The sequence below is a fragment of the Pelodiscus sinensis genome, chromosome 2, assembly GCF_052426305.1.
Source record: "Pelodiscus sinensis isolate ZL-2025 chromosome 2, ASM5242630v1, whole genome shotgun sequence".
Taxonomy (NCBI): domain Eukaryota; kingdom Metazoa; phylum Chordata; order Testudines; family Trionychidae; genus Pelodiscus; species Pelodiscus sinensis.
In genome coordinates, this window is record NC_143053.1 from 15,752,836 (window position 1) to 15,779,833 (window position 26,998).

Below are 26,998 nucleotides of genomic sequence, written 5' to 3' on the forward strand. Positions count from 1 at the left end.
AGAGACAGAATTTTGCAGAGCAAATTGAGCCAGTGACATGAAAAGGTATCAATATTTGAGCCATGGAGATTTTTGTAACCTAGGCAGGCCTATTGAAATTGACTTTGGGTAGGAAGTCAGTGAAGGTGAGATTTACTCCAATATTAAGTCTGATAATATGGCACTTCTTGTTTTCAGTTTGAGCTTTTTATATTCTCATTGTGTTAAATTTTATGAAGTTTTGTCCTTCCTCCATCTTCTTTCCCCTGCATTTTCTTACATATAATAGGTCTGCCAATACCATATCACTAACAATTCAGAGAAACCCTTGTAACAGAGTCGTTTCTGATCTTTCAAACTTACCAGAACAGATTTTCAACCCCCTTCCTTTACTGTGATCTAGGAAAGTTACAGACGTGTCTCTTGCAGATGACTCTGAATTTTCTTCTGAATGCAAAACCTGGATGTCACGAAAGCAAACATCAGAAGCTGATGAATCCTCTTTTCCGAAAGAGGTGGTGTTCACTCAGCCAAGAAAACATTTCAGTGATTTGTCTCGTTGCTCCCAATTTACGGTAGATGAGTATTTCCATGAGGAGACTTTGGGTCATTCAAGTGAGTTATGTTCTTTTCTTCTCAATTTGTTATTTGTAGAGCTGATTGAAATTTTTCAAATGGAAAAAAAAGATATTGAAAATGGTCTTTTTTTAAACTGTAGATTTTTGCAAAAATGTAATTTGAAGATTTTTTTAATTAATCTAAAAATGAAAACTTTTCCAATTTTTCCCCTCTAATATATCCCTCCTTTTCCTTGTTCCCCCATTTTCAATGGCAAAATTGAAAAAACTCAGGGATATGGAGGGTTTGGGGTAGGGAAGGGTGGAGGAGAAGATTGGGGGAATCAAGATGAGGAGGGCACAAAAATGAAAAAACTAAGACCAAACATTTTTGTGAAATTTTGTATATCCCAAAAACGTGTTCCTTGTGAAACTCACTGAATGAAAATTATTTCTAAATTTTCAGATTGCTTCACAAAAACCATTTGCGACCAAGTCTAAATTTCACTGCAACAAAACTTTAACTTAAAAACAAATCTGTAGGAATTCTTCAGAGCCACTCAAAAATATATCAGTTCTTATATTAGTTCTCATATTGCATGTGTATACATAATATAACAACTAATATGTGCTATTAAATTAATAGTATATATGTGCCTTAACTGCTTGTTAGATAAGTTTGTGTTGAGATTTTCAGTTTAGATTTAATGCCTTCTTTAAGATTGCTTATGTATGAATAGTACAATGTATCTTTCACAAACTTTTGGCATTTTAGGTAAAATCTTGGCTCTAGCTAAGTCAATGGCAGAACATAAACTGATGTTAGTGGGGCTAAAATTTCATCCTGAACTTTGACTGTAAAAATAATTTTTCAGAATTAAAAAATATAAGCTGTAAATAAAAAGAAATCTGTTAATTTGTTTGAGTTATGGACGTTTAAAATGGCTCCTCGACATTTTTTATTAATTTAAACTTTTCTTGGTCCTTTTAGCAACTGAAGTCCCAAATTTTGAAATTTATAAATTTACACCATTCTAGTTACTGCAAAATCTAAAAAAACAAGTTACATTTTTAAGGTGGTAATTTTTCATTTAGGAATACTTCTTATGGCCATTTTTATGTACATCCTGATGTCCATTGTCAAAACTGTTTGTCCAGTTAAGGAGATTTTGTGGGAGAATATTTACTATATATACACAGGCAGTCCCCGAGTTACGCGGATCCGACTTATGTCGGATCCGCAGTTACGAATGGCGCCCTCCCTCTCCCTGGTCTCCAGCAGACCAGGGAGAGGAAGCAAAGCCGCGGAGCACGCGGCCAGCTGACAGCCCAGACAAGTCTGGGTGTCAGCTGGCCGCGTGTTCCGCCGCTTTGCTCTGCTCTGCTTTGCTCCACGTCCCCCTGGTCTGCAGACCAGGGGGACGGGAAACAGACCAGAGCAAAGCCGCGGAGCACGCGGCCAGCTGACAGCCCAGACGTGTCTGGGCTGTCAGCTGGCCGCGTGTTCCGCCGCTTTGCTCTGCTCTGCTTTGCTCCCTGTTACGTAGTCAGTCCCCAGGTTACGTACAAGATAGGGACTGTAGGTTTGTTCTTAAGTTGAATCTGTATGTAAGTCGGAACTGGCGTCCAGATTCAGCCGCTGCTGAAACTGATCAGTTTCAACAGCGGCTGAATCTGGACGCCAGTTCTGACTTACATACAGATTTAACTTAAGAACCCCAGGCATCCCCAAGTCAGCTGCTGCTGAAACTGATCAGCGGCTGATTCCAGGAAACCCAGGGCAGGGGCTTCCTGTAGTCAGCCACTAGTCATTTTCAGCAGCTGCTGACTTGGGGACACCTGGGGCAGAGCAGCTGAGGTGCTGCTGGGTTGGTCCAGTGGCGCCCAGAGCAGCGCTACGGGACCAACCGGCAGCACCCCAGCTGCTGTACCACAGGCGTCCGGAGCAGAGCCGCGGAGCATGGGGGCATCGGGAGAGCCCAGACGTGCCGTGGCTATCCTGCTGCCCTCGGGCTCCGTGGCTTTGCTCTGCTTTGCTCCCCGTCCTCCTGGTCTGCAGGTCAGGGGGACGGGGAGCAAAGCGGCGGAACATGCGGGCAGCGGACAGCCCAGACGCGTCTGGGCTGTCAGCTGGCCGTGTGCTCCGCGGCTTTGCTCTGCTCTGCTCCCCGTCCCCCTGGTCTGCAGACCAGGAGAACGGGGAATAAAGCAGAGCAGAGCAAAGCGGCGGAACACGCGGGCAGCAGACAGCCCAGACGTATCTGGTCTGTCAGCTGGCTGCATGCTCCGCGGCTTTGCTCTGCTCTGCTCCCCGTCCCCCTGGTCTGTAGACCAGGGGGACAGGGAGCAAAGCAGAGCAGAGCAGAGCAAAGCGGCGGAACTCGCGGGCAGCGGACAGCCCAGACGCGTCTGGGCTGTCCGCTGCCCGCGTGTTCCGCCGCTTTGCTTCCTCTCCCTGGTCTGCTGGAGACCAGGGAGAGGGAGGGCCCCGTTCGTAACTGTGGATCCGACATAAGTCGGATCCGCGTAACTGTGTCTGTCTGTCTGTTCAAGAACTCTTCCTAAATGGTAAAAGCTGGAACCATCTCATTTGGTAAGCAGCTTCCTCTTATCATAACTTAAAGCAAGTTCAGGGGTTGGTTGTGCAAGGACAATGGGATGTGCATGTAACGTGACTGTTCCTCATCTAATGGAAAGCAGGTGTGTGATAGCAGGGTTAGTTATACTCACCAATGACCACAGGGAGACAGCAAGCACCGTAGCCCTGAGGAGCAACAGGTGGGCCTCCTCTGTCCCCCACTATCCATGGGGAGCAGCCACTGGCCACCCCATTCCCTGAGCACCCTCACCCCTCCCAACCCCATATACCCCCACCCTTCCTAACTCCTGCACCCCCACCTTGTATCCTGAGCCTCCACCTTCTGCTCTGACTCCTGTACCCTCCACCCCTACCCTGAGCCCCTCCTCACTCTCCAACCCTGACTCCTGCACCTCCCTCCCCCACTCACCCAGCTCCCTGCCCTGAGCCCCCCTCAACTCCAAATTCTGTCCTGACTCCTGCATCCCACACACACTGCCATTCCCTGCTCTGAAGGACCCAAGCAATGCCAGGTAAGTCTTCTAGTATTTTATATAGCACTTGGGAGAGGTTATATTAGAACTCAATTCAGCAGGCTTTACAGCTTTCAAAAAAAGAGAATGTGGATGTGGAGTACAGAATAATTGGATTTGCCTATTGAGGGTTAGATTTAACTGGCCATTGAAGAATCCCACTGACTTATGTGAAGATGTTCCATGGTAAAGCTTCCTTTTTATCACAAATACTCCTTCCTTCATGGAATTTCAGCGTTTCAGGGGAGCAGTAAGGAAGGAGCTTCTTCTTGTTTTCAAGTATATCCAGAAAAAATATTATTCCTGATTTGTTTCCTTTTTTATTAGGATCCAATGCAGTGAGAAATGTCATTTATCAAATGATTATGCTGTCCATGTGTTTAATCATTTCAGTGTGTGCAAGGTAATTTTAATTTCATCCTCATTTTAATTATGCTTAATATATATATATTTCAACTGGTGAGTAATATATGACATTTGGGGCCACATTTTCAAAATTTGGCATTCAGTATTGTGAAGGTGCATTTACAAGCAAAGGGGATATGTGCAAATTGTTTGGATGCAGAACTGACACCTAACTGACTGTGTGCAAATGCAGGATCTGTATATACATATCACCTATTAGCTTACATAAATTAGGTGTATAAATATATATTTCAAACTACACAATAATTTAGCATGTCTGGTATATAAGTTATGCAGTTAATTAAATAGGAAACCCAGTTGGGAAATACTATCATTTTCAATTTTTTTCAGCTTAATTGTATTAAGTTGTAACACGTCTTTCAAATAAACTTTACAAAAGGGCTGTGCCCCCTGCTCGCTACAGTCACCAACCCCTCTTTGTCTGCCACAGCCAGATTGTGGCCTCCCCTCCTACCAGTGCGGCAGCAGGAAGGGGGCCGCCACCAGCCCTTCCTGCGGGCAGATGGGGGTTGGACCGCAGGGCCTGCCCCAGGATTTGCTCCAGGGACAGGACACTGTGGCCAAATGAGGGCTGGGCCCCAGTTGAGGGCCTTGCTGGCCAGTTTTTATTTTAAATAAAGTAAAATATTATGTCCAACAAAAAAGGTTTCAACATTGTCTTTATCTATGACAGGGGTGGGGAACCTTTTTTGGGTCAGGGGCCACCGATGCACAGAAAAATCAATTAGGACCCACACAAGTGAGAAGGAAAAAAAAGCCCCTTCCATAACCCCCAACCTTCACTGATGTGGCCTCCAACTGAAACACCTCATTCCTCTGGTGCTCCAGCCCCTTGGTGGGGGGAGGGAAGACCGAGGTTCAAGGCCTCAGGCCACTGGGGTGCCAGTTGATTTTATGGCCCCCCCCAAGCTCTGGGGTAGGGTCAAAAATGAGGGGTTCAGTGTGTGGGATAGAGTTGCCAGTGTGTGGGATAGGGAAGGGGTGCAGGATCTAGGCAGGCGGTGGAATGCCGGAGGGGCTGAGCAGGTGAGGTCTGCTTGGGAGGTAGGTGGCAGGAGCAGGCTGGGAGTAGGGTTTCTGGCCAGTGGGATGGTGCAGGAGCAAGGGAGGATGCAGAGTTTGGCCAGGAGGGTGAGTGAAGGAGCAGGCTGGGAATAGGGTGTGTGGCCAGGAGAGAGGGTGCAGGAGCAGGTTGGGGTGGATAGGATGTTTGGCTAGAGGGGAGGTGCTGGAGGGTACGGAAGCTCACCAACCCCCCTCTCTCTGGCTGCTACATACCCCAATTCCCTCCTGGCCACTACACGCACCAACCCCCACCCCCGTTGCTATGTCCTACCCCCAACCTGCTCCTGCACTCTCCCCCTTAGCCTCACACCCTACCACCAGCCTGTTCCTACACCCTCCCCTTGCTCCAGCACCCTCCCCCCAGACCACATGCTACCCCCAACCCTCTCCTGCACCCTCACTCCTGGCCACAAACTCTACCCTCAGCCTGCTCCTGAACCCTCTCTCCTGGCCAGACTCTGCACCTTCACCCCTTCCTGCACCCAGACCTTGCACCCTACCTCCTGTCCAGATCCTGCATCCCCATCGCTATCCCACTCACTGGCAGAAATGGGGGGGCACGCGTGGGAGGGAGGAGGGAAGAGGCTGTGTGGCTCCCACCTCCCTGGATCCCCAGGGAGGGGGGAGACCACACAGTTCCTGTCTCCCCAGAGCACAGGGGAGGGGGAAGGGTGGAGGCCACACAGCTCCTGCCTCCCCAGAGCACCAGAGATGGGGGAGGAGGAAAGCTGCACAACCAAGGACATGATGATGTCACTCTGTTGTCCCGCAGGGAAATTTTTTTATATAGAGAGAGATAAGCAAACAAGAGGATTTACCCAGGGTTCTTCAGGTCCTTAACGTAAATAAGTTTTGTTTTTCTTCATTTAAATCATTGTTCTGGGGTGGGACTAGAGATGAGTATGCAGGTTGCCTCAGGGAGAGAGGACAACAGCAGCCCTCTGTCACCACAGAAGCTTGAGGACAGATGAGAAGCACCTCTCCATGGCAGCTGCAGCTCCAGTGGGCACAGCCAGGGGAGGGGTGTATGCGTGTTTCCTAGAGGGGAAACAGACATACACACAGACAGACAGATCAATTCTTTGAAATATATAGTACATAGCTGTCCATCCCTGCTCCCTGCTGCCCCAATACAGCTGTCCTGGTCCCCATCTCTGGCTGTCCTCCTGTGGTCATTGTACAATATAATGTCCCTGCAAACCCCTCCATTTCCATTTAATGAGAAACCATCATATTCCAGGCCAATACCGTTGCCCTGATACTACCAACCCTTACCTTGCTTTAAGTCATGCTAAAATCGGTGGTCTTTCAAATTGACTCACTGATGGACAGACAGACACACAAACTCTCTCAAATATATAGTAGATATCCTCTAAAATTGAACTAAATTGTCTGGTTAAGCTACTTTCCCCTTTGATTTGAGGTTAATTAAGTCTAATAATAAGTGTAATTTTATGTATCTAATTTTAAAATTTAGAGAACAATGACATGAAAATACAAAGATTATCTTTGACAGATATTTGCTATACATATTACGGAATATGATTTTTTTTAACTTGATGCATAACCAAACATCCTAATTAGCAAAGTTTCTGTAGGCTAAACAAAAGAGAACTGGAGCTTTGGGAAATCCACTCTTGCTTTCTTTTCCATTCTTTGGTGCTAATTTACTTTCTATAGTCTGTATGGTTTAGCTTATGTTTTGCATGTTTATTATTATAGGTGGAATATAGAGTACTGCTTCTAGTTAAGGTTGTCTAAGATATTTCATTCTAATGGGTCATTTCCAGATGTTTGCAGTTTTGTCAGACCATTATCTTTCAGGCTGAATTTTTGCATATGTATTTATAATGTAGTAGCACATTTTTGTTATTTGAAACACCGAGGGAAAAAAAAGGAGTTTAGCTGTTTTTAAGACCACATGGAGTGTCACCCCCCAAACCTCTCCTCTCCACCACCCATACACACACTTTTGGGACTGTGAACCTGTTTTGCATTTTTTTAAAGCAACAGCTCTAAGGGTGTGTCTAGACTACATGGCTCCGTCGACAGAGCCATGTAAAATAGTTTACTCGGCATAGTCAAAGAAGCGGGGATTTAAATAATCCCCATTTCATTAAAATAAAAATGGCCGCTGCGCTGTGCTGATGATCAGCTGATCCAGCACAGCAAAGCAGTCTAGATGCGGCGCGGTCAACAAGGGACACCTTTGTTGACAACTCCGGTATGCCTCGTGAAACATGGGTGTGTGTAAATTATCCCTGCTTCATTAAAATAAACATGGCCACTGTGCTGTGCCAATGATCAGCTGATCTGGCACAGTGTGGCAGTCTAGACGCGGCACGGTCGACAAAGGCGTCCTTTGTCGACCGTGCCGCATCTAGACTGCCACGCTGTGCCAGATCAGCTGATCGTCGGCACAGCGCAGCAGCCATGTTTATTTTAATGAAGCGGGGATAATTTAAATCCCCACTTCTTTGACTATGCCAAATAAACTAATTTACATGGCTCCATCGACAGAGCCATGTAGTCTACACACACCGTAAGGGCCTAACTTTGGTTGGCTTTGGACCACAAGGAGCTCAGTAATGCTGGAACTCAGATGAGTCACTGGGAAAAGGTTAATTTTAGTGTAAGAAATGGGAACAGAAGAAATCCATTGAAAGTGATGTCACTTGTAATACCAAGAGATCCTAATTATCAGCAGCCAGCATCAAACCTTGGATCTCTGGAGCTTAATTCATGAGCCTCTACTGCATGAACTAAAGGATACACATCTCTTAGGCCATGTCTCCACTTTCAGGAAGATTGACACTGTAGCGGATCAATCTTCTGGCATTTGATGCAGCGGGTCTAGTAAAGCTTAATCGAATGCTGATGGCACCCTCATCGGTGCCTGTACCCATGAGGAGTAAGGGAAGTCCATGGGTGCATTTGTCCCACCGACTTCCCACTGAGGACAGTGCTGAAGCTTGGCTTAAGGTACATAGACTCCAGCTACATTTTTTTTACAGCTGGAACTGCATACCTTATGCTGACCTTCCCCTGTAGTGTGGACCTGGCCTTAGCTAAGGTCTTACCAATCTCTAGCTGACGGAACCTTCAGTAGTGGGAACAGAGTGCCACACCAAGCAGGCATTTGCTACACTGGAAAAGAAAATTTCAAAACATAGTATTATATATTCCTTGACATTTGTTTTTTCTTAATATATACTAGCCCCGATTCAATATACAGGTTGAACCTTTCTAGTCTGGCACTCTCTGGTACGGTGACATCTGTGGCATGATTTTAGTTAGCCAGATATCCATTTATTATAGGTGTGGCCAAGTCTACCATGGTCCCAAAAATGTGTTTATAGCTACCAGTCCTGGCTCTCAGTGTTCTGAGCTGTTCTTAGCTCTAAATTACCCCTAAATGTCTTCTCAGAGTCCAGTAAACAGTGGAAGTGTTGATAATGCTACTAGACAATCTTGATCTCCCATGGTTCAGCAAATTCTCTGGTTCAGCACCATTTGGGTCCTGAGGGTGCCAGATTAGAGAGGTTTTATCTGTATAAAAATCCTGTCACGTGAAATAAAAAAGAAAGTACTTGTGGATGCAGACGTGATTAGCATCATAATGGAATTTTTGAGATACCTGGTTGTAGATAGGTGCCAAATGTGAAATTATAATAATGGCTTATCTGATTCACAAAATCCATATATTTCCCTATCTGCTGTGACTTTATTTCCCGGGGGATTTATATATTCATTACAACTTGCATTAGCATCTGGATGCTATTTTGGGGTTCCGCAAAACATATATTTGCAGAGGGGATTTGACAGTTTGTGAAGGAACCCCTTTTGGGGTACCAAAAAGCCCAACAAACCAATGTTCAAGACATTGTATCAAGTCTTCAGCCTCGATTCTTGGCCTCATTGTCCTCCATCATTTTCCTCAGAGCTTTCTTTATTCCCTTCGCTGACCTCATGCTACCACACAAGTGTGTTGGTAGGGGTACGTGGGGCCTCCCACTACATTAAGCTCCAGCCCAGGATCCTTGAACTAGCATCTGCTCAGTCCAACTCCTTGCTGCTGATCGTCAGTGTATCTTCCTACCATGACCTCTCTCAGGCCCATATTTACCCCACACAGGCCAGGAAAGAGTTAACATTCCATCACATTCCATGGCACAGGTCTATACCCCATCACCAGTCTGGGAATATTGAGCTCCTTAACTGAAGGACCAAGATGGTAGCTGACTGAAGGCTGATCTTGGAGATGTGTGTTGTGCATATTTTAGTGTGTTGGCCCAATATCTGTCTGTCGTACAATTTAAAAATTAAGGTATTCGTTATGATTTCAGGTGGTTTCTGGGAGGACGTTTTGCTACTTTGCTGGTCTTTTTGCTTCTGATAATTTTAGTTTGTAAGTAGAGACTTTTTTTACACTTGACATACAATATTGTATTGGGTTAGATTCAAGGGCCAAAATCTGTCCTTAGATGCATTTGCAAAATTCTCCTTGGTTCAATAAAAGCTGCATGTGTGCATCTGATGGCAGAATTTTCCCTTTAATCTCATGCAAAATCATAAATTTAAAATTTACTATTCTTTTGCTCCAAAGATGCTGACAAGTCATCTTTCATCCGTCTCTTCACATCTTTCAAAACTACCAAATTATGGTAAGTGGTGCAAGGGTATTTCACTATACTGAAGAGCTTTAGTTGAAGAAAAGATTCTATCAATTATCCTAGTGCTCAAAAGATTACAGTGAGTGATCAGTAGATACTGAAACAGGCTTTGGCTATTCTTGCTACTATTTTGTAGTTATGAAAATATTCTCTTTATGTTTGAATGTTGGCTTTGAATGCTTTACAGTAAATGCAGGGAAAAAGAGAAATTAAACGTGTTACACCATAGTCTAGTGCAGTGGTTCCCAAAGTTTTTGGCATCATGCCCCCTTTTTGATTCTTGAGAAACCCTCATGCCCCTCTCCCCCCAAAAAGCAGCAAAACTTGTTGAGGAAAAGAAAAGGGGGGGGGACTGACTGGGGCCAAAAAACAGTTGCAGACCCTTTAATTCCTGGGACCAGTATAAAAAAGATGCTGGTACTCCAGGGGAAAAGTTGTTGACCAAAAAAAAAAAAAAAGTTGCCCTTTTAAGGCGGACATTTTTAAGTCTACCCGGGATGCTCCATCCTCCCCCCCACCTCAGCCAGCCCAAGCTACGTATGTTCCAGCAGACACCCGAGCCAGGAAAAACAGAAAATGCTGGACATTTCACATGGTATTTTGTGAATTTTTTTACCGGATGGACCAGGCTCTTTCTTGGGGTGGGATTGACAAAGCGGGGAGGGACTGGGTCGCCTCATGCCCTCCCTGGAATTTCTTCATGCTCCCACAGGAGAGCGCGCCCTCCAGTTTGGGATCTTATGATCTAGTGGGTCAGCAAGAATAGCATAGAAAAAAGTGGTAAATTAGCCTGATGTACTGAAAAAAATCTGTTTTTTTTTTAAATTTTTAAATGTGGCTATGTTTCAGATTGATTTAATTCAAAGGGTTGACCAATGCTCTGACAGAGAAGCCTCATTTCTTAGATGCCTATGTGCTGGTTCTTGCTCACATGTTTAGCTTGAAACTGGTCACTAGCTTTGCATTTTGGAAAGAATTTCCCATGTCAGATTGTCAGGTATCTCAGGGGGTTTTCATCTTCTTCCAGAATGGGGTGTGGATTATCTGCTAGGATCATCTGAACATATGTCATCCAATTGATTTTCTGCCATTGCAGAAGCTTCAGGGTAGTAGTGGCATCTCACTCTCTCCTGCTCTCTGACAATGGCACGCAACAGTTTAGTCTTCTGAAAAATGAAATGTTTTGTTCTACCTAAAGTCACTGGGCTCCATATAGGAATATCTGGGTGAAAATTTAATGATCCATGATATGTGGGAAGTGAGTTTAGATTGTCTAGTGGTCCCAGTTGATCTTAAAATATACATTAAAAAGTTGGACTCAGGAAATACAAAAACGTACACATTAATTTTGACATTTTTCTTGCAGGAAATAATTGAAAGAATGAACTGGTAAGTTAAACACCGTAAAGGATTGTAGTGTAAGGGGAAAAATACTCCAGAGAAGAGTGAACCATTAATTCAGATAACAAAGTCTACAGACTCACTAGTTCAGCTGTGACTTTGTCAGATTTTATGAGCTAATTCTGGTTAGACTTGTTCAGTATTGGAAGGAAAGACCTTCAAAGACAAATCAGGTGCTTAGGAAGTGGTTTAGGTGTTTCAATAGGTTGCAATCCTAACTCTAAATTCACATCATGTTAACGTGCTGCTGATGGTGTTGTCTGTAGAATTAGCTGTACAACTAAAGTATTGTCCATTTGTGCTGAAAAGATCCCATGGAGCTTTTCATCAGAAATGGATTTTGGTTCTAGTATACGCATCAGATTTCAGTATTACTAATTCCATCTAAACCTCCTTTCTGATTTTATTTGGATAAAGTATTCTTAATTCTCTGCACTAAACTACTGAATACTTTGAGCTGTTAAACAATTGCTATGTCTCAGCCCAGAGATGGTTGTATATCAATGTGATTTAGACCCAGAGATGCAGCACCAAGTCCCTGAGCTGCTGTATATTACTGTGGCTCCACTGAATGAACAGTTACACTAATTTACATGAGCTGGGGATCTGGAGACCTAATCATTTAAAAAGTCCTTTGAGATACTTTTCCCCTCTAACTTCTCTCCCTTTCAGCTCTATCTCCAATCCTGTGCCTTATTTCCAGCTCCTTGTTCTGCAGCACTCCCAATACTTAGCTCATTGTAGATCCAGGATCTTGAAATCAGTTTCCCCACATCGAGGAGACACAAATTGCACCTTCCAGTGTGGACCTCTTGCTTCCCATTAGAACAAGGGAATGATGCTAATATCAAGATAACCTCCAGTATCTCCTTCTCCTTCCATTATTTTGTCTAGTGAGGAGCAAGAGGAAGAGTGGGATTGTGGCATGATCTGTGTTCCCCCAGATCCTGGAGATAACAGCCCTGTTTTAGGCTCCCTAGTTACGCACAGCTGAGAAACTGCACTGTGGCTGTATACTTGCAGATATCACTTGGAGAAGCCTTGAGTTAACAGATATAAAAAGGACATACATCCTGAGACAGAAGCATCTGAGAATCTCACAAAGATTTGACCGTTCTTTTAGGTTTCTTCAATCTTAGGAAGAAAAATGCGCATCCCCGTCATCAACCGTGCCAATCAGTTTACAACATGCCTTGTTGGAAATCAGATTGCAAACACTGTCCTACAAACATGGTCCCTTACTTTTCATAGACGTATATGAGCAGACAAGTTCTGTGTAATTTTCAGTATTGTTTAAACTAACACATTTCACTCTTCTCTCCTCCCTAAATCTAGGTTTGCCAGCACATACAGATCACTTATCTGGATCCATTTTTTTTTTTTTGCCAGTGAGCAACCAGAAGATTTTTCAAATCTCTTTCTTCCAATAACACAAAATCATGTTATTTGGTTGTGCATGGATCTTTTCATAGTTTAGTGTAAAGCCTGGCTTCTTAGCACTCGTTTTCAATGCATTCCTGCAAGAGGAACTATGCAGGCAGACATCTGTCCCCCATGGAGCCCCTTGATTTCAGTGGAGCTCTGTGGAGGTATAGGGGGTCACCCACAGGATGTAACTTGCATGATTTGGGGCCTTGGAGACTAAGATGGTGAAAAAATGTCTAGCCAGCCCTAAAAGTCCACCTTTTATTGAATCTAAACTATTTTCACTATTATCATACTGTTTAAATTGTCACCTGTTGTCAAACTGTTTAAAATCTGTGAATGGTTCTGGATGGTGGTAAATTGGATAATATACTTAAAACCCATCAGGGCCTTCATTGTCTCATCCCTGCCACAGTCTTTTGTCTTTATTTCTATCCTTGGTTCTTTCCCAGTTATTTTGAAGGCAGGAAAAGAGGTGTTAGAAACACAAGAAATGAGAGAGTGGAAATGAACTGTGCCAGAATAGTGCTTCCTGTCACTGGAGACCAGAAGTGCTACCTACACACAAGTCAGGAATCAGAAGGTTGCAAGAGCAGTTGGAGAGGACAGAATCATAAGGTTAAAGTAACACAGAGTCCATGACCTTTATCTTTAAAGCATCAAGCCTTATTTTTCTGACATTGGATGTAAAAGATGATGCTAAACATTAATCCCCTCAAGTGATCAGTGATCACTGTTCTGTGACTATGCTATCTCATAACTGGTTTGTTTTACCTGCCAAATTTGCCAATACAGTCAACACAGCATAGATTTTCACCTCCCTGTGCTATAAAATGATGAAAATATGATCATTCTACAAAATATTTTGCTACCATCACTGCTTCCAATCTGCTTATCCATCACTGTGATAAAACTGGAACCAGTGGAAGCCACAGCTGCTAAATATGACCTGTAATGCTGCCTGTGGAAAGGCTAACTCCACAGGTATGATGAAAACAGGCTGGTAGGCACAGTAGAAGTATCAATAAACTGTTGTAAAAATTAATTTTAAAAAGTTGAAGGTTCTGATGAAGAAAAAAAAAGGAAATGATAAATCACTGTTCAGCTTCCTTTTTGTATTTTATAGTTTCCCTCCTTTATAGCCATCCTCAGACAGGACACATTTGTGAGAGTGAATCCCTGGGCATGTGGGGAAATGAGAGAAAGCATAGTTGCAATTACGGTATTTAAAACAGAGATGCCAGCCTTTCAAGGGGTAAATATCATTCTGATTGTATTTTGAATGTAAGATTTAATATCAAGCAGAGGAAACAGTCACGTTTTCTATTTAGGATCTTAAAATACTGTTGTTGAGTATGTTAAATATTTCCCTGATAGAAATAGTCAGGGTGAGAATCTTACAGTCCAGTATTTGTAATTTAAATAAAGACAACAGGGCATACTTCAGGCAAAGAATCCTAAAGTAAAGGAAAATTGTTTCACATAATAATAAATAATAATATGATGCTAATAGGCTCCACTCAACTCCATATTCTTCTTGTAGTACAGATAAGCTAGAATAATTCTGTGAATATTACATAATTCATCTTCTTTATTCACTGAATAAGAGTCTACTACAAATGGACAGATTGTACTGTACAGCATTTATATATATTTTGTGTTACTTATGATATGCTAGGTATAATGGGCCCTCTTTTAAATGGACTTTTTAACCTAATGAGGATAAAATTATCTTTATTTTTAAAATAATTTCTAGGAATTAATTATGAAAATATAATCACACTTTTTATTGCTTTGCTGGAATAAAACACTGGATCACAGTTAATCAAGGCTGATGAAAGACTAAAGCCAACATTTTGTAACATGGATGCCTAAATCCATATTTAGGCTCCTAAAGAATAGCAGATTTATTTTAGAAGTGCTGAGCATCTGCAGCTTCTATTGAGAGGAGAATCAGGCTCACTCGGGGCATTCAAAACAGTGTTTCTAGTGAAGTACAAACACTTATTGATTGCCACTTGGTGTGACATTTGTATACTATGAGATGGCTACTGGAATTTAAAATTTTGATCTTCAGTAATTGAACTCTTGGTCAATTTTAATGTATTAAATTAATTAAAATACAAATCCACTGAGGAATTTTGAAGATGAACAAGAATAATAAATATATCACTTTTGGCTGCTGTAATTCTTGTTCACCAAGCCCTGATCTGTTGTTTAAACATTCTTTCCTGTGTAAAATCAAATTTCAGGTCCAGCCCTTCAAACATTTCATACCAGACATATTGCTTACTGCAGTGAGGAGGCTAGGTTCTCAACATTAACAAGCATTATGCTCAGCAGTGTTTGTAGGAGCCCTTATATTGTAAGCTCTTTGAAGTAGGGACAAGTCAGTTTTTATCCATCTGTGAAGCACCAGATACACCTGTGGAACTATACTAACAACAGCAGTAGCCCTCAAAAAGGAGGTGTAGTAAAAAAGAATACCAGCACATAAAAGAGGTACGGATTTTGGAACCACTTGTATTTTATAATAAAATGCTTATATATTAGAATGTAAATAGAGAACAATTATTACTTCCTTTTTTTCCAGGTATCAAAGAATCTTGCTAAGAATTGCACACATTTGTCAAATTGGCATGCTTGTTATATCTTTGTCATTCAGGGTACGTCTACACAGCAGCGTTATTTCAGAATAACTGATGTTATTCCAAAATAACAAAAAGCGTGTCTACACTACAAGCCTTTATTTTGAAATAATGTCGAGCTGGAGGACTTCGTACTCCAACTCTTGGTAAGCCTAATTTCATGAGGAGTAAGGGAAGTCGAAGGAAGAGTGTTCTTCCTTCGACCTCCTGATGCGTAGACAGCTCCTAAAACCGAGTTAAGCTATTTTGACTTAAGCTGTGCAATTGGCATAGCTGAAGTTGCGTAGCTTAATTAGACTTAGCCCTGCTATGTAGATGTACCCTTAGATTGTAAGCTTTCTGGTGCAAGGAGTGTTGTTCACTCTGGGTGCATCTACACAGCACCCTAAACTCAAAATAAGATACACAATTTGCGCTATGCACATTGCGTATCTTATTTTGAAACTATTTCAAAATTGCTTCTTTTGAAATTTAGTGCATCTACACTGTGCCAAATTTCAAAATAATGTGCTATTTTGAGCCATCCCTTATCCTTCACGCAATGAGGTTTACCAGGATGGCGAAACAGCACGTCTGTTATTTCAAAAAACATTTTGAAATAATTGGCGGCTTGTGTAGACTCGAGGTAATAGCCATGCAGTGTAGATGTACCCTCTGTGTTTGGACAGCATCTAGCACAAGAGGGCCTGATTTAGTTGAAATATTTAGGAGCTACCACAATAGGAATGTTAAAAAGTAATTAACAAGCTTATAGAGATTTGATGAAAAGAGAGAGGTCCAGAATATGAACTAGTTGGCAGCCACCACCTAAGGTTCTGACCCGTAGTATTTTAACAACAGAGGACTACAGCACCACATCAAATTTTCCATCTTGCAGTTCTTACTCAAATGAACGGTCCAATATATATTCAAAATATTTCTAATGCAGAGTATAATTAATGTTATAAAGCTTATTTTGTCATGCTGCAGGAGACTGGTACTTTCTGTTGCATTGTATCATTTGTATTACCAAATAAACATTTAATATATTAAAATGATATAGTGAATTTATTCAATTAGTATACACCTGTTATGAACCATCATGTGACCATATTGCTCTATAACCCCCATCTGCTTTCTACTGGTTGTAATGCTGCTCATTGCATCATGTCTAACATCTAGATTGTTAGAGTATATGGGCAAGTTCTATGTTGTTCTAAGTCTTCTGTGCAAGTCTAGTACATTTGTTGCTTATCATTTTGTTAATTCAAAAGAGATTTATGAAAATATTGAAAACTGCCTGCATATGAAAAGATAAATTTCTGCACAAAATATTGCATGAATATATACAGAATTAATTTTACAAATCAGACTATGCTACATTATTATGTCAAGCTCTGTAAAAGGTCTTGCAAACTCACAGGAAGTTACTCCTGAACCCTAGGAATTGGATAAAGGTAGGTCTCCATAAAGTGTATGAGTGAGAGAGAATTTTGTGGGAGTAACAATGCTAAAAGCCCCAATCAAAACCAGAGCCCTATTGTGCTAGGTTAACTTAATTCCTGAATTTATGTTCACTCACACCAATTAGCCACTCACTACCTAAGAAAGGGTATGTCTACACTACCACCCTAGTTCGAACTAGGGTGGTTAATGTAGGCATCCGAAGTTGCAAATGAAGCCCGAGATTTAAATATCCCGGGCTTCATTTGCATCTTGCCGGGCGCCGCCATTTTTAAATGCCCATTAGTGCGGACTCCGTGCCCGCAGCTACACGTGGCACAGAGTAGGTAGTTCGGATTAGGCTCTCTATTCTGAACTACCATTACTCCTCCTGGAACGAGGTGTACCGGTAATTCGGAATAAAGAGCCTAATCCGAACTACCTACTCCATGCCGCGTGTAGCTGTGGGCACGGAGTCCGCACTAACGGGCATTTAAAAATGACGGCACCCGGCAAGATGCAAATGAAGCCCGGGATATTTAAATCCCGGGCTTCATTTGCAACTTCGGATGCCTACGTTAACCACCCTAGTTCGAACTAGGGTGGTAGTGTAGACATACCCAAACAGAGTTTGGCATCTCATTTCTGTCTAATCCAGAACATCAATATAAGCACTGAGCAAGCCTTATCGTTTAGGCATAAATCTCCTTCACAGAAATCAGGAAAGAAATATTTCCCTTTCTGCATTGTAAATTAGCCAGATTCACTATGGATTTTTGAAGTATCAAATAGAATGCTTGCAAAAGGTTGGATATCAGCCCAGATGAACCTGTTTATCTGGTCTGATGAGATAATTTAGAAGATTCTGTATAAAATGTACATTTTCCACAACATAGTCAAAAACACTTAAAGCATGTTGCACTCAACTTGCTCTTTCCAATTTCATCAAAGAGAAGAAAGAGAATCTTGATTGCTTGGGACACTGAAATATAATTGGACAAAGCCCTATTTTTATTATTATCATTATTATTATTTTATTATAGCACCAATAGGTCCTGTTGTAAGAGGTCCTATACAAACAGACACATATAGACTCCCTGCCCCAAACAGCATACAATCAAGCTTGAAACAAGATGCAAAGAGTAGTTATGACAAACAGTAAGTGTATGTCTACACTGCCCATCTATTTTGGGATACTGGAGGTAACCCGAAATAGTTACCCTGTATCTACACAAACCGCCCATTATTTTGAAATATTTTTCAAAATAATAGGCATGCTGTTTTGCCATCCTGGTAAACCTCGTTTCACGAGGGATAAGGGATGGCTTGAAATAGTGCATTATTTCGAAATTTAGCATGGTGTAGATGCACCAAATTTCAAAATAAGTTATTTCGAAATAGATTCAAAATAAGATATGCAATTTGCGTAGCGCAAATTGCATATCTTATTTCAAATTTAGGGTGCTGTGTAGATGCACGCTAAGAGACAAGGGAGGAGATAAAGCATAGGGAGCAATCTTGCAGAGGCAGGGCTCTGTAAAGTGCACCTTGAACCACCAGATGGTGCCCTAAAACTATACAATGTATTTCTTTGTCCTTTATGAGGCTTTATTAGCTTTGTGCAGATAGATGAGGAAAACCAAGGAAGTTAAACTACATATGTGTAATCTACTGCCATCCTCCTCCTATCTCATTAGCTGTGCTAAAACATAGAACATTTAAATCAATGACCCATTTTTTTTTATTCAGCCGTATGGTTATATAAACAAAATGTTAAATTAGAAAGCTGCACAGCTGTCAAGTTTTGTGCGGCTCCATATTTAACATTATATGTAAACAATTTAGTGAGTGAATTTTCATATCTGCAAATAACTTGCCTATAATTTTACTGCAATTTACAAAAGCCATGTGGATTTATTGCTAATGGAAGGTGTTGATATGGCCATTCAGAAATCCTCAGTTTACAAGGCAGCAGTAGGGTAGGTTTCCCAGGTACACTGATCTATCAGCATGTCCAAGAAACAAGGCTTTAGGAAGTGGGCAGTTCAGTCTCTACAGCTGATAAAGATCTTGGCTTCTGCAGTGAAATTACCAAAAATATAAAACTTGTTGATTATTTTGCAATGTAGATAGTCGGATACTATGGTTACGAGTGCAGCTCAAGTACAGAATTGGAGCTAAAAATGAGACCCATAAACATATCTTATTTAGGAGTCATCCATTAGCGGGAAACAATTTTTATTATCTAGGCTATGTCTAGACTGCAGACTTCTTTTAGAAAAAGCTTTTCTGGAAGAGATCTTAGGGAAAAACTTCTGTTGAAAGAGAGCGTCTATACAGCAAAAGCGCAACGAAAAAGTGATGTGCTTTTTCGAAAGACAGCGTTCACACTGATTGGACGCAATCTCACATTTAAGTTGTGATTACTGTGGATGGAGTGGCCACCAGAGCATCTGTGTTGTTTCCTGGAGGCCTCTTCTTTCGAAAAAACTCCCTCTTTCGTGTCCACACACACCTTTTTCCAAAAAAGCTTTTTCGGAAAAAACCTTTTCCTCATAGAATGAGGTTTACTGCCATCAGAAAAACCCCTCTGTTCTTCTGATTTTCTGTCAAAAAAATGCAATAGCAGTGTGGACATAAGTAGTTTTTTCTGGAAAATGGCCATTTTCTGGAAAAACTCTGCAGTGTAGATATACTCCTAGAAATTTGGACTAGATTCAAACTGGTGAAAGGCTCTGTAGATTTTCAGTAATATCTTGAGATATCAGTTCCCCAGTAAGTGCTAATATGTGCTTCAAAAATTATTCTTATTTTCTTGAAAGATACACTTACTAAATCAACTTCTCAAATTTCTGGAATCGCACAGGTAGTGTTTTCCACTCTCTGTAAACACAAACTAAATCTCCAACCACTGTTTTCAGTACTATGTAAACAAACTCTTCAATCAATTGCTCCACCATATTCTTAAAAATGAAGTTTCCATTAATCAAAACACAAACAGTAATGATAAACCAATAAAATAAATATTAATGGAATATCCAAATCCACTGCTGAACACAATATTTTGCAATTTAAAATCAATACAATTATTCCAGCAGCCTCAAAATATCTGAGCTGCCCTATAGTTATATAGGTAAGTGCTGAATGTGCGGGACTGGGAGATGGGTTGGAAATGGGGGGGACTACGGCCTATAATGGCAAGGAGAAAGGAGGGTCAGGGCACAACAGGGAGGCAAGATCAAATCAGTATCTTAGATGCCTATATACAAATGCGAGAAGTATGGGTAATAAGCAGGAAGAACTGGAATTGCTAACAAATAAATACAACTATGATATCATTGGTATTACAGAAACCTGGTGGGATGGGACGCATGATTGGAATATTGGTATGGAAGGGTACGGCTTGCTCAGGAAGGACAGACAGGGAAAAAAGGGAGGAGGGGTTGCCTTGTATATTAAAAATCTACACACTTGGACTGAAGTGGAGATGAACGTAGGAGATAGCTGTGTAGAGAGTCTCTGGGTTAAGCTAAAAGGGGTAAAAAATGAGGGTGATGTCATGCTAGGAGTCTACTACAGGCCACCTAGCCAGGTGGAAGAGGTGGATGAGGCCTTTTTTAAACAATTAACAAAACTATCCAAAGCCCAAGATTTGGTGGTGATGGGGGACTTCAACTATCCAGACATATGTTAGGAAACTAACACAGCGGGGCACAGGCTATCCAATAAGTTTCTGGACTGCATTGGAGACAACTTTCTGTTTCAGAAGGTTGAAAAAGCTACCAGAGGAGAAGCTGTTCTGGATTTGATTTTAACAAATAGGGAGGAACTAGTTGAGAACTTGAAAGTGGAAGACAGTATGGGGGACAGTGATCATGAAATAACAGAGTTCATGATCTTAAGGAAAGGTAGAAGGGAGACCAGCACAATTGAGGTAATGGATTTCAGGAAGGCAGATTTTGATAAGCTCAGAGAACTTGTAGGTAAGCTCCCATGGGAAGCAAGACTGAAGGGAAAAACAACTGAGGTGAGTTGGAAGTATTTCAAAGGGACGTTGTTAAGGGCCCAAAAGCAAACAATTCCGCTGTGTAGGAAAGATAGAAAATATGGCAAAAGACCAGCTTGGCTTAACAAAGAGATCTTGCATGATCTCAACATAAAAAAGGAGTCATATAAAAAATGGAAACTAGGACAAATAACAAAGGATGAATATAGGCAAGCAACACGGGAATGCAGGGGCAAGATTAGAAAGGCAAAGGCACAAAATGAGATCAAACTAGCTACAGGCATAAAGGAAAACAAGAAGACCTTTTATAAATACATTAAAAGCAAGAGGAAGACCAAGGACAGGGTAGGCCCACTGCTCAGTGAGGAGGGAGAAGCAGTAACAGGAAACTTGGAAATGGCAGAGATGCTCAATGACTTCGTTTCGGTCTTCACCGAGAAGTCTGGAGGTGTGCCTAACGTAGTGAATACAAGCAGAGAGAGGGTAAGTTTAGAAGATAGGATACACAAAGAACAAGTTAAAAATCACTTAGGAAAGTTAGATGTCAACAAGTCACCAGGTCCTGATGAAATTCATCCCAGGATACTCAAGGAGCTGATAGAGGAGGTATCTGAGCCTTTAGCTATGATTTTTGAAAAATCATGGAAGACAGGGGAGATTCCAGAAGACTAGAAAAGGGCAAATATTGTGCCCATCTATAAAAAGGGGAATAAGAACAACCCAGGAAACTACAGACCGGTCAGATAATGGAGCAGGTAATTAAGGAAATCATATGCAAACACTTGGAAGGTAATAAAGTGATAGGGAATAGCCAGCATGGGTTTGTGAAAAACAAGTCATGCCAAACTAATCTGATAGCTTTCTTTGATAGGATAACGAGCCTTGTGGACAAGGGAGAAGCGGTGGATGTCATATACCTAGACTTTAGTAAGGCATTTGATACGGTCTCGCATGATATTCTTATTGATAAACTAGGCAAATATAACTTAGATAGGGCCACGATAAGGTGGGTGCATAATTGGCTGGATAACCATAGTCAGAGAGTTGTTGTTAACGGTTCTAAATCCTGCTGGAAAGGGATAACAAGTGGAGTTCCTCAAGGGTCTGTTTTGGGACCCGTACTGTTCAATATCTTCATCAATGATGTAGATATTGGGATAGAGAGTACACTTATTAAGTTTGCAGATGATACCAAACTGGGTGGGGTTGCAACTTCTTTGGAGGATAGGGACATAATTCAAAATGACCTTAGAAAGTTAGAGAAATGGTCAGAGGTAAACAGGATGAGGTTTAATAAAGAGAAATGCAAAGTGCTCCACTTAGGAAGGAACAATCAGTTCCATACATACAAGATGGGAAGCGACTGTCTAGGAAGGAGCATGGCGGAAAGGGATCTAGGGGTCATAGTGGACCACAAGTTGAATATGAGTCAACAGTGTGATGCTGTTGCAAAAAAAGCAAATATGATTCTAGGTTGTATCAACAGGTGTGTTGTAAGCAAAACTCGTGAAGTCATTCTGCCGCTCTATTCTGCACTAGTTAGGCCTCAGCTGGAGTACTGTGTCCAGTTCTGGGCGCCACATTTCAAGAAAGATGTGGAGAAATTGGAAAGGGTACAGAGAAGAGCGACAAGAATGATTAAAGGTTTAGAGAACATGACCTATGAAGCCAGGCTTCATGAACTGGGCTTGTTTAGTTTGGAAAAAAGAAGATTAAGGGGGGGACATGATAGCGGTTTTCAAATATCTAAAAGGGTGTCACAAGGAGGAAGGAGAAAATTTGTTCCTCTTGGTTTCTGAGGACAGGACAAGGAGTAATGGGCTTAAAGTGCAGCAGGGGAGGTTTAGATTGGACATGAGGAAAAATTCCTAACTGTCAGGGTGGTCAAATATTGGAATAAATTGCCAAGGGAGGTGGTGGAATCTCACTCTCTGGAGATATTTAAGAACAGGTTAGATAGACATCTGTCAGGGATGGTGTAGACGGAGCTTGGTCCTGCCTTGAGGGCGGGGGGCTGGACTCGATGACCTCTTGAGGTCCCTTCCAGTCCTATGATTCTATAGTATAGACTTTTAGTAGGGTGATTACAGAATTAGGATTTCATTTTGTGTGGGACCAATTTCTGAAAGGGGACATATGACCCACTTTGTCAGTGGGTCACAGCACAATGTTGCATATCAGGATTCTTGGTTCTAGAAGCTGACTGTGGTTTAGTGGGTAGAATAGTGGATGTCATGGTTTTAAGGTACTTGTGATCCATTCAAGAAGTGCCCAGCCATGTCTCTCTTCTTTAGCTGTCACTAGTCTCTAAAGAGGGACAGTTTCCCATTCTACCTGCTTCTGAGTGGAGGCTTATAGGCTACACAGAATCCTTGCCTAACATTGTGATAACCCTAGCAAGACACTTGGGTTACATTGTGGCGAGGGTTACATTTACCATAGAATTAGGCACTTCTTAATGGTTATGTGGCTAAAGAGATAATTTTTGACATTGTCATCCTAGATCCAGTAGTTCTAAAAGTGACCTAATGCAATCTTCTACTTCCTATTGTTCCAAAATTGTGGAATGATAGTGTCTTATCTTCTGGGTAGTGGGGTGAGGCCCTGCTTGACAGTAAATGTTGTCACCCGCATAGAAAAATAAACACCAATGAGAAGAAACTTGAATTTACAGTCTCCTGGGCCCTATCTCACAGCCTCTTCCTTTAGACGAAAGGGATTAAGATTAGTTTGTCTTCAATGAATGACATTTTTCCTGAGATGTGACAGCCTGATATGGCAGCTAAAAGCCTGCCACTTAAGATGCATGACAGCAAAGGTAGCTGAGATAATATCTTTTATTAGACTAACTTCAATTTTTGGAAGAGACAGAGAGCAACTTTCAAGCTACAGAGAGCTCCTCTGGATTACAGATTGTTATAGTCATAAAAACAGCCTTCCTATTGATTCCATGATTTTTAGCTTCTAGCAAAGCTATGAATTTGAGCTCCTAAGCTCTTCTTTTGAAGGTGATGTGTATGTGTCCTCTGAGCAGGAGAACTCAGAGGTCAGATATGGAGTGATCATTTGGTAATGCATGATGTTTGACAATCATAAGAACATAAGAACAGCCGTACTGGGTCAGACCAAAGGTCCATCTAGCCCAGTAGCCTGTCTGCTGACAGTGGCCAGCACCAGGTGCCCCAGAGAGCGTGGACCGAAGACAATGATCAGCGAATCGTCTCCTGCCATCCTTCTCCAGCCTCTGACAAATAGGCCAGGGACACCATTTCTATCACCTGGCTAATAGCCTTTTATGGACCTAACCTTCATGAAATTATTTAGCTTCTCTTTAAACTCTGTTATAGTCCTAACCTTCACAGCCACCTCTGCCAAGGACTTCTACAGGTTGACTACACGCTGTGTGAAGAAGAACTTTCTTTTATTAGTTCTAAACCTGCTACCCATTAATTTCATTTCTGGAGGGCAAGTGCAGTGCACAGCCAGGATTTTAAAAAACTTCCATTACTGATTTTAGAAAGAAAATATAAACATAAAAATTCAGTTGCCTGAACTGGAGACTTTCCAGAGCGAGCAGGGACCCAACAGCCAAGGATAGGTGGACTGGGGGCACTGAGAGCAGTCTACACTGCAGGGCAAAATTTGAAGTAAGCTATGCAACTTCAGCTATACATAGCTGAAGTCAAAATAGTTTAATTCAGCTTTTGGTGCTATCTACACAGCAGGAAGTAGAAGGAAGAACATGCTTCCTCTGACTTCTTTTACTCCTCCTGAAATGAGGGTTACGGGAGTCGGAGTAAGAAGTCCTCCGTCTCAAAATTATTTTGAAATAACGGTTTGCAGTTTGGACGGGCTTTTTTGCTATTTTGAGATCGCGTCAGTTATGCCGAAATAAGCTGATGTGTAGATATACCGGCTGTGTCTAGATTGGCAAGTTTTTCCCCAAAAGCGGCTGCTTTTGTGGAAAAACTTGCCAGCTGTCTACACTAGACAGCTTGATTTTGCGCAAAAGCACTGACGTTCCACTGACCGAAATCAGTGCTTCTTGCGCAAATGCTTTGACGCTCCCGTTCGGGCAAAAGCCCTTTTCCGGAAATGCTTTTGTGCAAAAGGGCCAGTGTAGACAGCTGAAAACTGTTTTGCGCCAAAAAGCCCAGATGGCGAAAATCGGGGCTTTCTTACGCAAAACCGCGTCTAGATTGGCCCGGACACTTTTCCGCAAAAAGTGCTTTGGCGGAAAAGCATCCGTGCCAATCTAGACGGGCTTTTCTGCAAATGCTTTTAACGGAAAAACTTTTCCGTTAAAAGCATTTGCGGAAAATCATGCCAGTCTAGACTTAGCCACCCTGAAACCTGGTGCCCTGAGGAGTTTACTGGGGGCGGGGGCGGTCCTACCCCTACTAGCACCTGGAGGAGTTGGAACCTACCTATGCGAGGCAGCCAGGCAGGCGTGTAATGAGGCGAGGTGAGAAGCCGCGGGTGGGCAGCAGGGTCGCGGCCGGCACCTGGCTCTCGTGGCAGGCTGACGGGCCCAGGCTGAAAAGGGCCTGAATTGCGATACTTGTAAAACGCCCCCAGCGCTATTCGCCGGCACCGCCTCGCTCCTCGGGGGAGAGGTTCGCGCCGCGGCGCTGCCCCGGGGGGAGTGTCCAATCCCCTCAGGCCTGCCCGCAGCCAAGCCGAGCAGAGCGGCCCCGCTCCCAGGCCCGCCCAGACCGGTTGCCATGGCTGCGCCGGGTGGCGTCCGGTAATGGCGGCGGCGGCGGGAGCCGAGCAGGGGCCGTGAAGCCGCCTCGAGAGTCGGGCCGCGGCCATGGTGCGGAGTGAGTGTCCCCCTGCGCCGCCTGCCCGCGGGACCTGCCCGGCCGCCTCCCCCCAGCCGCAGCCTCTATTCAACCCCGCCTCCAGCCACCCCCTGCCTCTCCGTCCACAGCCCTTTCCCAGCCACCCGGCTCCTCACCCCAACCCCTTGTGTCCCCAGGCTGCCCTCCCCTGCCCAGCCACGCCTGTCTCCCTCCGCAGCCCCCTCACATTCCCAGGCTCCTCACCCCGACCCCTTCACACCCTCAGGCGCTCTCCCCCTCTTCTCCCACCCCCAGGTGCCCTCCTCTCTCTGACTCTCGCTTCCCCAGAGTCTCCCCTTAATCCCATCCACAGCCACTTCACATCCCCAGGCTCCCCCTCCTTTCCAGCCCCTCTCCCCTGTCCTCAGCCACCACACGTTCCCAGGTTCCCTCATCCCAGGTCATGACACTCCCCCAGCTCCTTCACATCTCTTGCCCATCCACAGCCATTTCACATCTCCAGCTCCCCTCCTTTCCCCAGCTACTCCACATCCTCAAGTTCCTTTCCCCACTTCCCCCATCCCCAGCCAGTCCACATCCCCCATCCCCAGCCACTCCACATCCTCCATCTCCTTCTCAGCTCCCTTCATCCCTAGCCATGACACATCCTCAAACTCTCCATGTACCCTTTTCCATCCCCTATTTTCCCAGCCTCTCCCCTTTTCCAGTTTCCTCCACCCCTTAATCCCCAGCCTCTACCCATCTCCAGCCTTCCCTTCCCAGTTCCCGTCATCCTCAGGCTTCCCACCCCGTTCATCCCCAGCCTCATCCCTTTTCCCTGCCAGTACCCATCCCCAGTCCACTCTCCTTTCCCTAGAGATACTGCTTTAGGGATTGGGAAAATATGGCCTGCAGGCCACATGTGACTCGCCAAACATTTGGAACCAGCCTGCCATGACCCTGTGTGAGGCTAATGTCCCACAGGCCAGCACGGCACTCAGGCAGGATGCTTGCTTGCCTACCGCAGCCCCACACACTTCTCAAAATGGCCAGTTGCTAGGCTAGTGTGTCTCGGTGTGTCCCTGGGGAGGAGGCACCCTGCTCCCAACACTATCCTTACAACTTCCATTGGCCAGAAACCAGCCAATAGGAGCTACAGGGATGGTGATTATAGGTGTGCGAAGATCCACTACTTGCTTCTTCCCAAGGGGCTCACATGCAGAGACACACTTGTCCCAGCAACTGGCATGCAGGCAGCCTGGGTGAGTGCCTTGCTGTGTCACTGGCTGGGAGTCACCTACAATAAGCATCTCCTGGCCAGAGACTGCAACTGGCAGCCCTTCCTGCACCCCAACTCCCTGCCCCGGGTCACAACTCCCTTCTGCACCCAAACTCCCTTGCAGACCCTATACCCCCTCCTGCACTCCCGCTCCCTATCCCAGATCACAACCCTCTCCTGCACCCAAACTCCTCAGACCCTCCTGTATTCCAACACCTTGCA

The 26,998-nt window shown here is 43.4% G+C and overlaps 2 protein-coding genes and 1 long non-coding RNA gene across 7 annotated transcripts in view; 2 read left to right on the forward strand and 1 right to left on the reverse strand.

The window, feature by feature from the left end:
• The window catches only part of TMEM71 (transmembrane protein 71), a 28,686-nt gene extending 12,364 nt beyond the window's left edge, over positions 1-16,322 (forward strand). For both annotated transcript variants that reach the window (XM_006123546.5, XM_089776158.1), the window contains exons 6-11: positions 409-594; positions 3,975-4,050; positions 9,485-9,546; positions 9,745-9,802; positions 11,178-11,200; positions 12,548-16,322. In XM_006123546.5, the coding sequence (XP_006123608.3) occupies positions 409-594; positions 3,975-4,050; positions 9,485-9,546; positions 9,745-9,802; positions 11,178-11,184 (389 nt within the window). In that variant the 3' untranslated portion in view covers positions 11,185-11,200; positions 12,548-16,322. The remainder of the gene's footprint in view (positions 1-408; positions 595-3,974; positions 4,051-9,484; positions 9,547-9,744; positions 9,803-11,177; positions 11,201-12,547) is intronic.
• Positions 500-25,279, reverse strand: LOC112545874 (uncharacterized). Its single transcript, XR_003089440.3, has 3 exons — positions 25,141-25,279; positions 8,219-8,285; positions 500-635 (listed from the first exon to the last, which is right to left on the reverse strand). It is a non-coding gene; the product is annotated as an uncharacterized LOC112545874 (long non-coding RNA).
• Positions 25,043-26,998, forward strand: part of DNAAF11 (dynein axonemal assembly factor 11) — a 62,602-nt gene continuing 60,646 nt past the window's right edge. For 2 of the 4 annotated variants that reach the window (XM_075920118.2, XM_075920120.2), the window contains exon 1: positions 25,237-25,536. In XM_075920118.2, coding sequence (XP_075776233.1) covers positions 25,527-25,536 — 10 coding nt within the window. In that variant the 5' untranslated portion in view covers positions 25,237-25,526. Of the gene's footprint in view, positions 25,179-25,236; positions 25,537-26,998 lie in introns of those variants that run through there. The other 2 variants (XM_075920119.2, XM_006123548.5) reach the window with 2 other exon arrangements.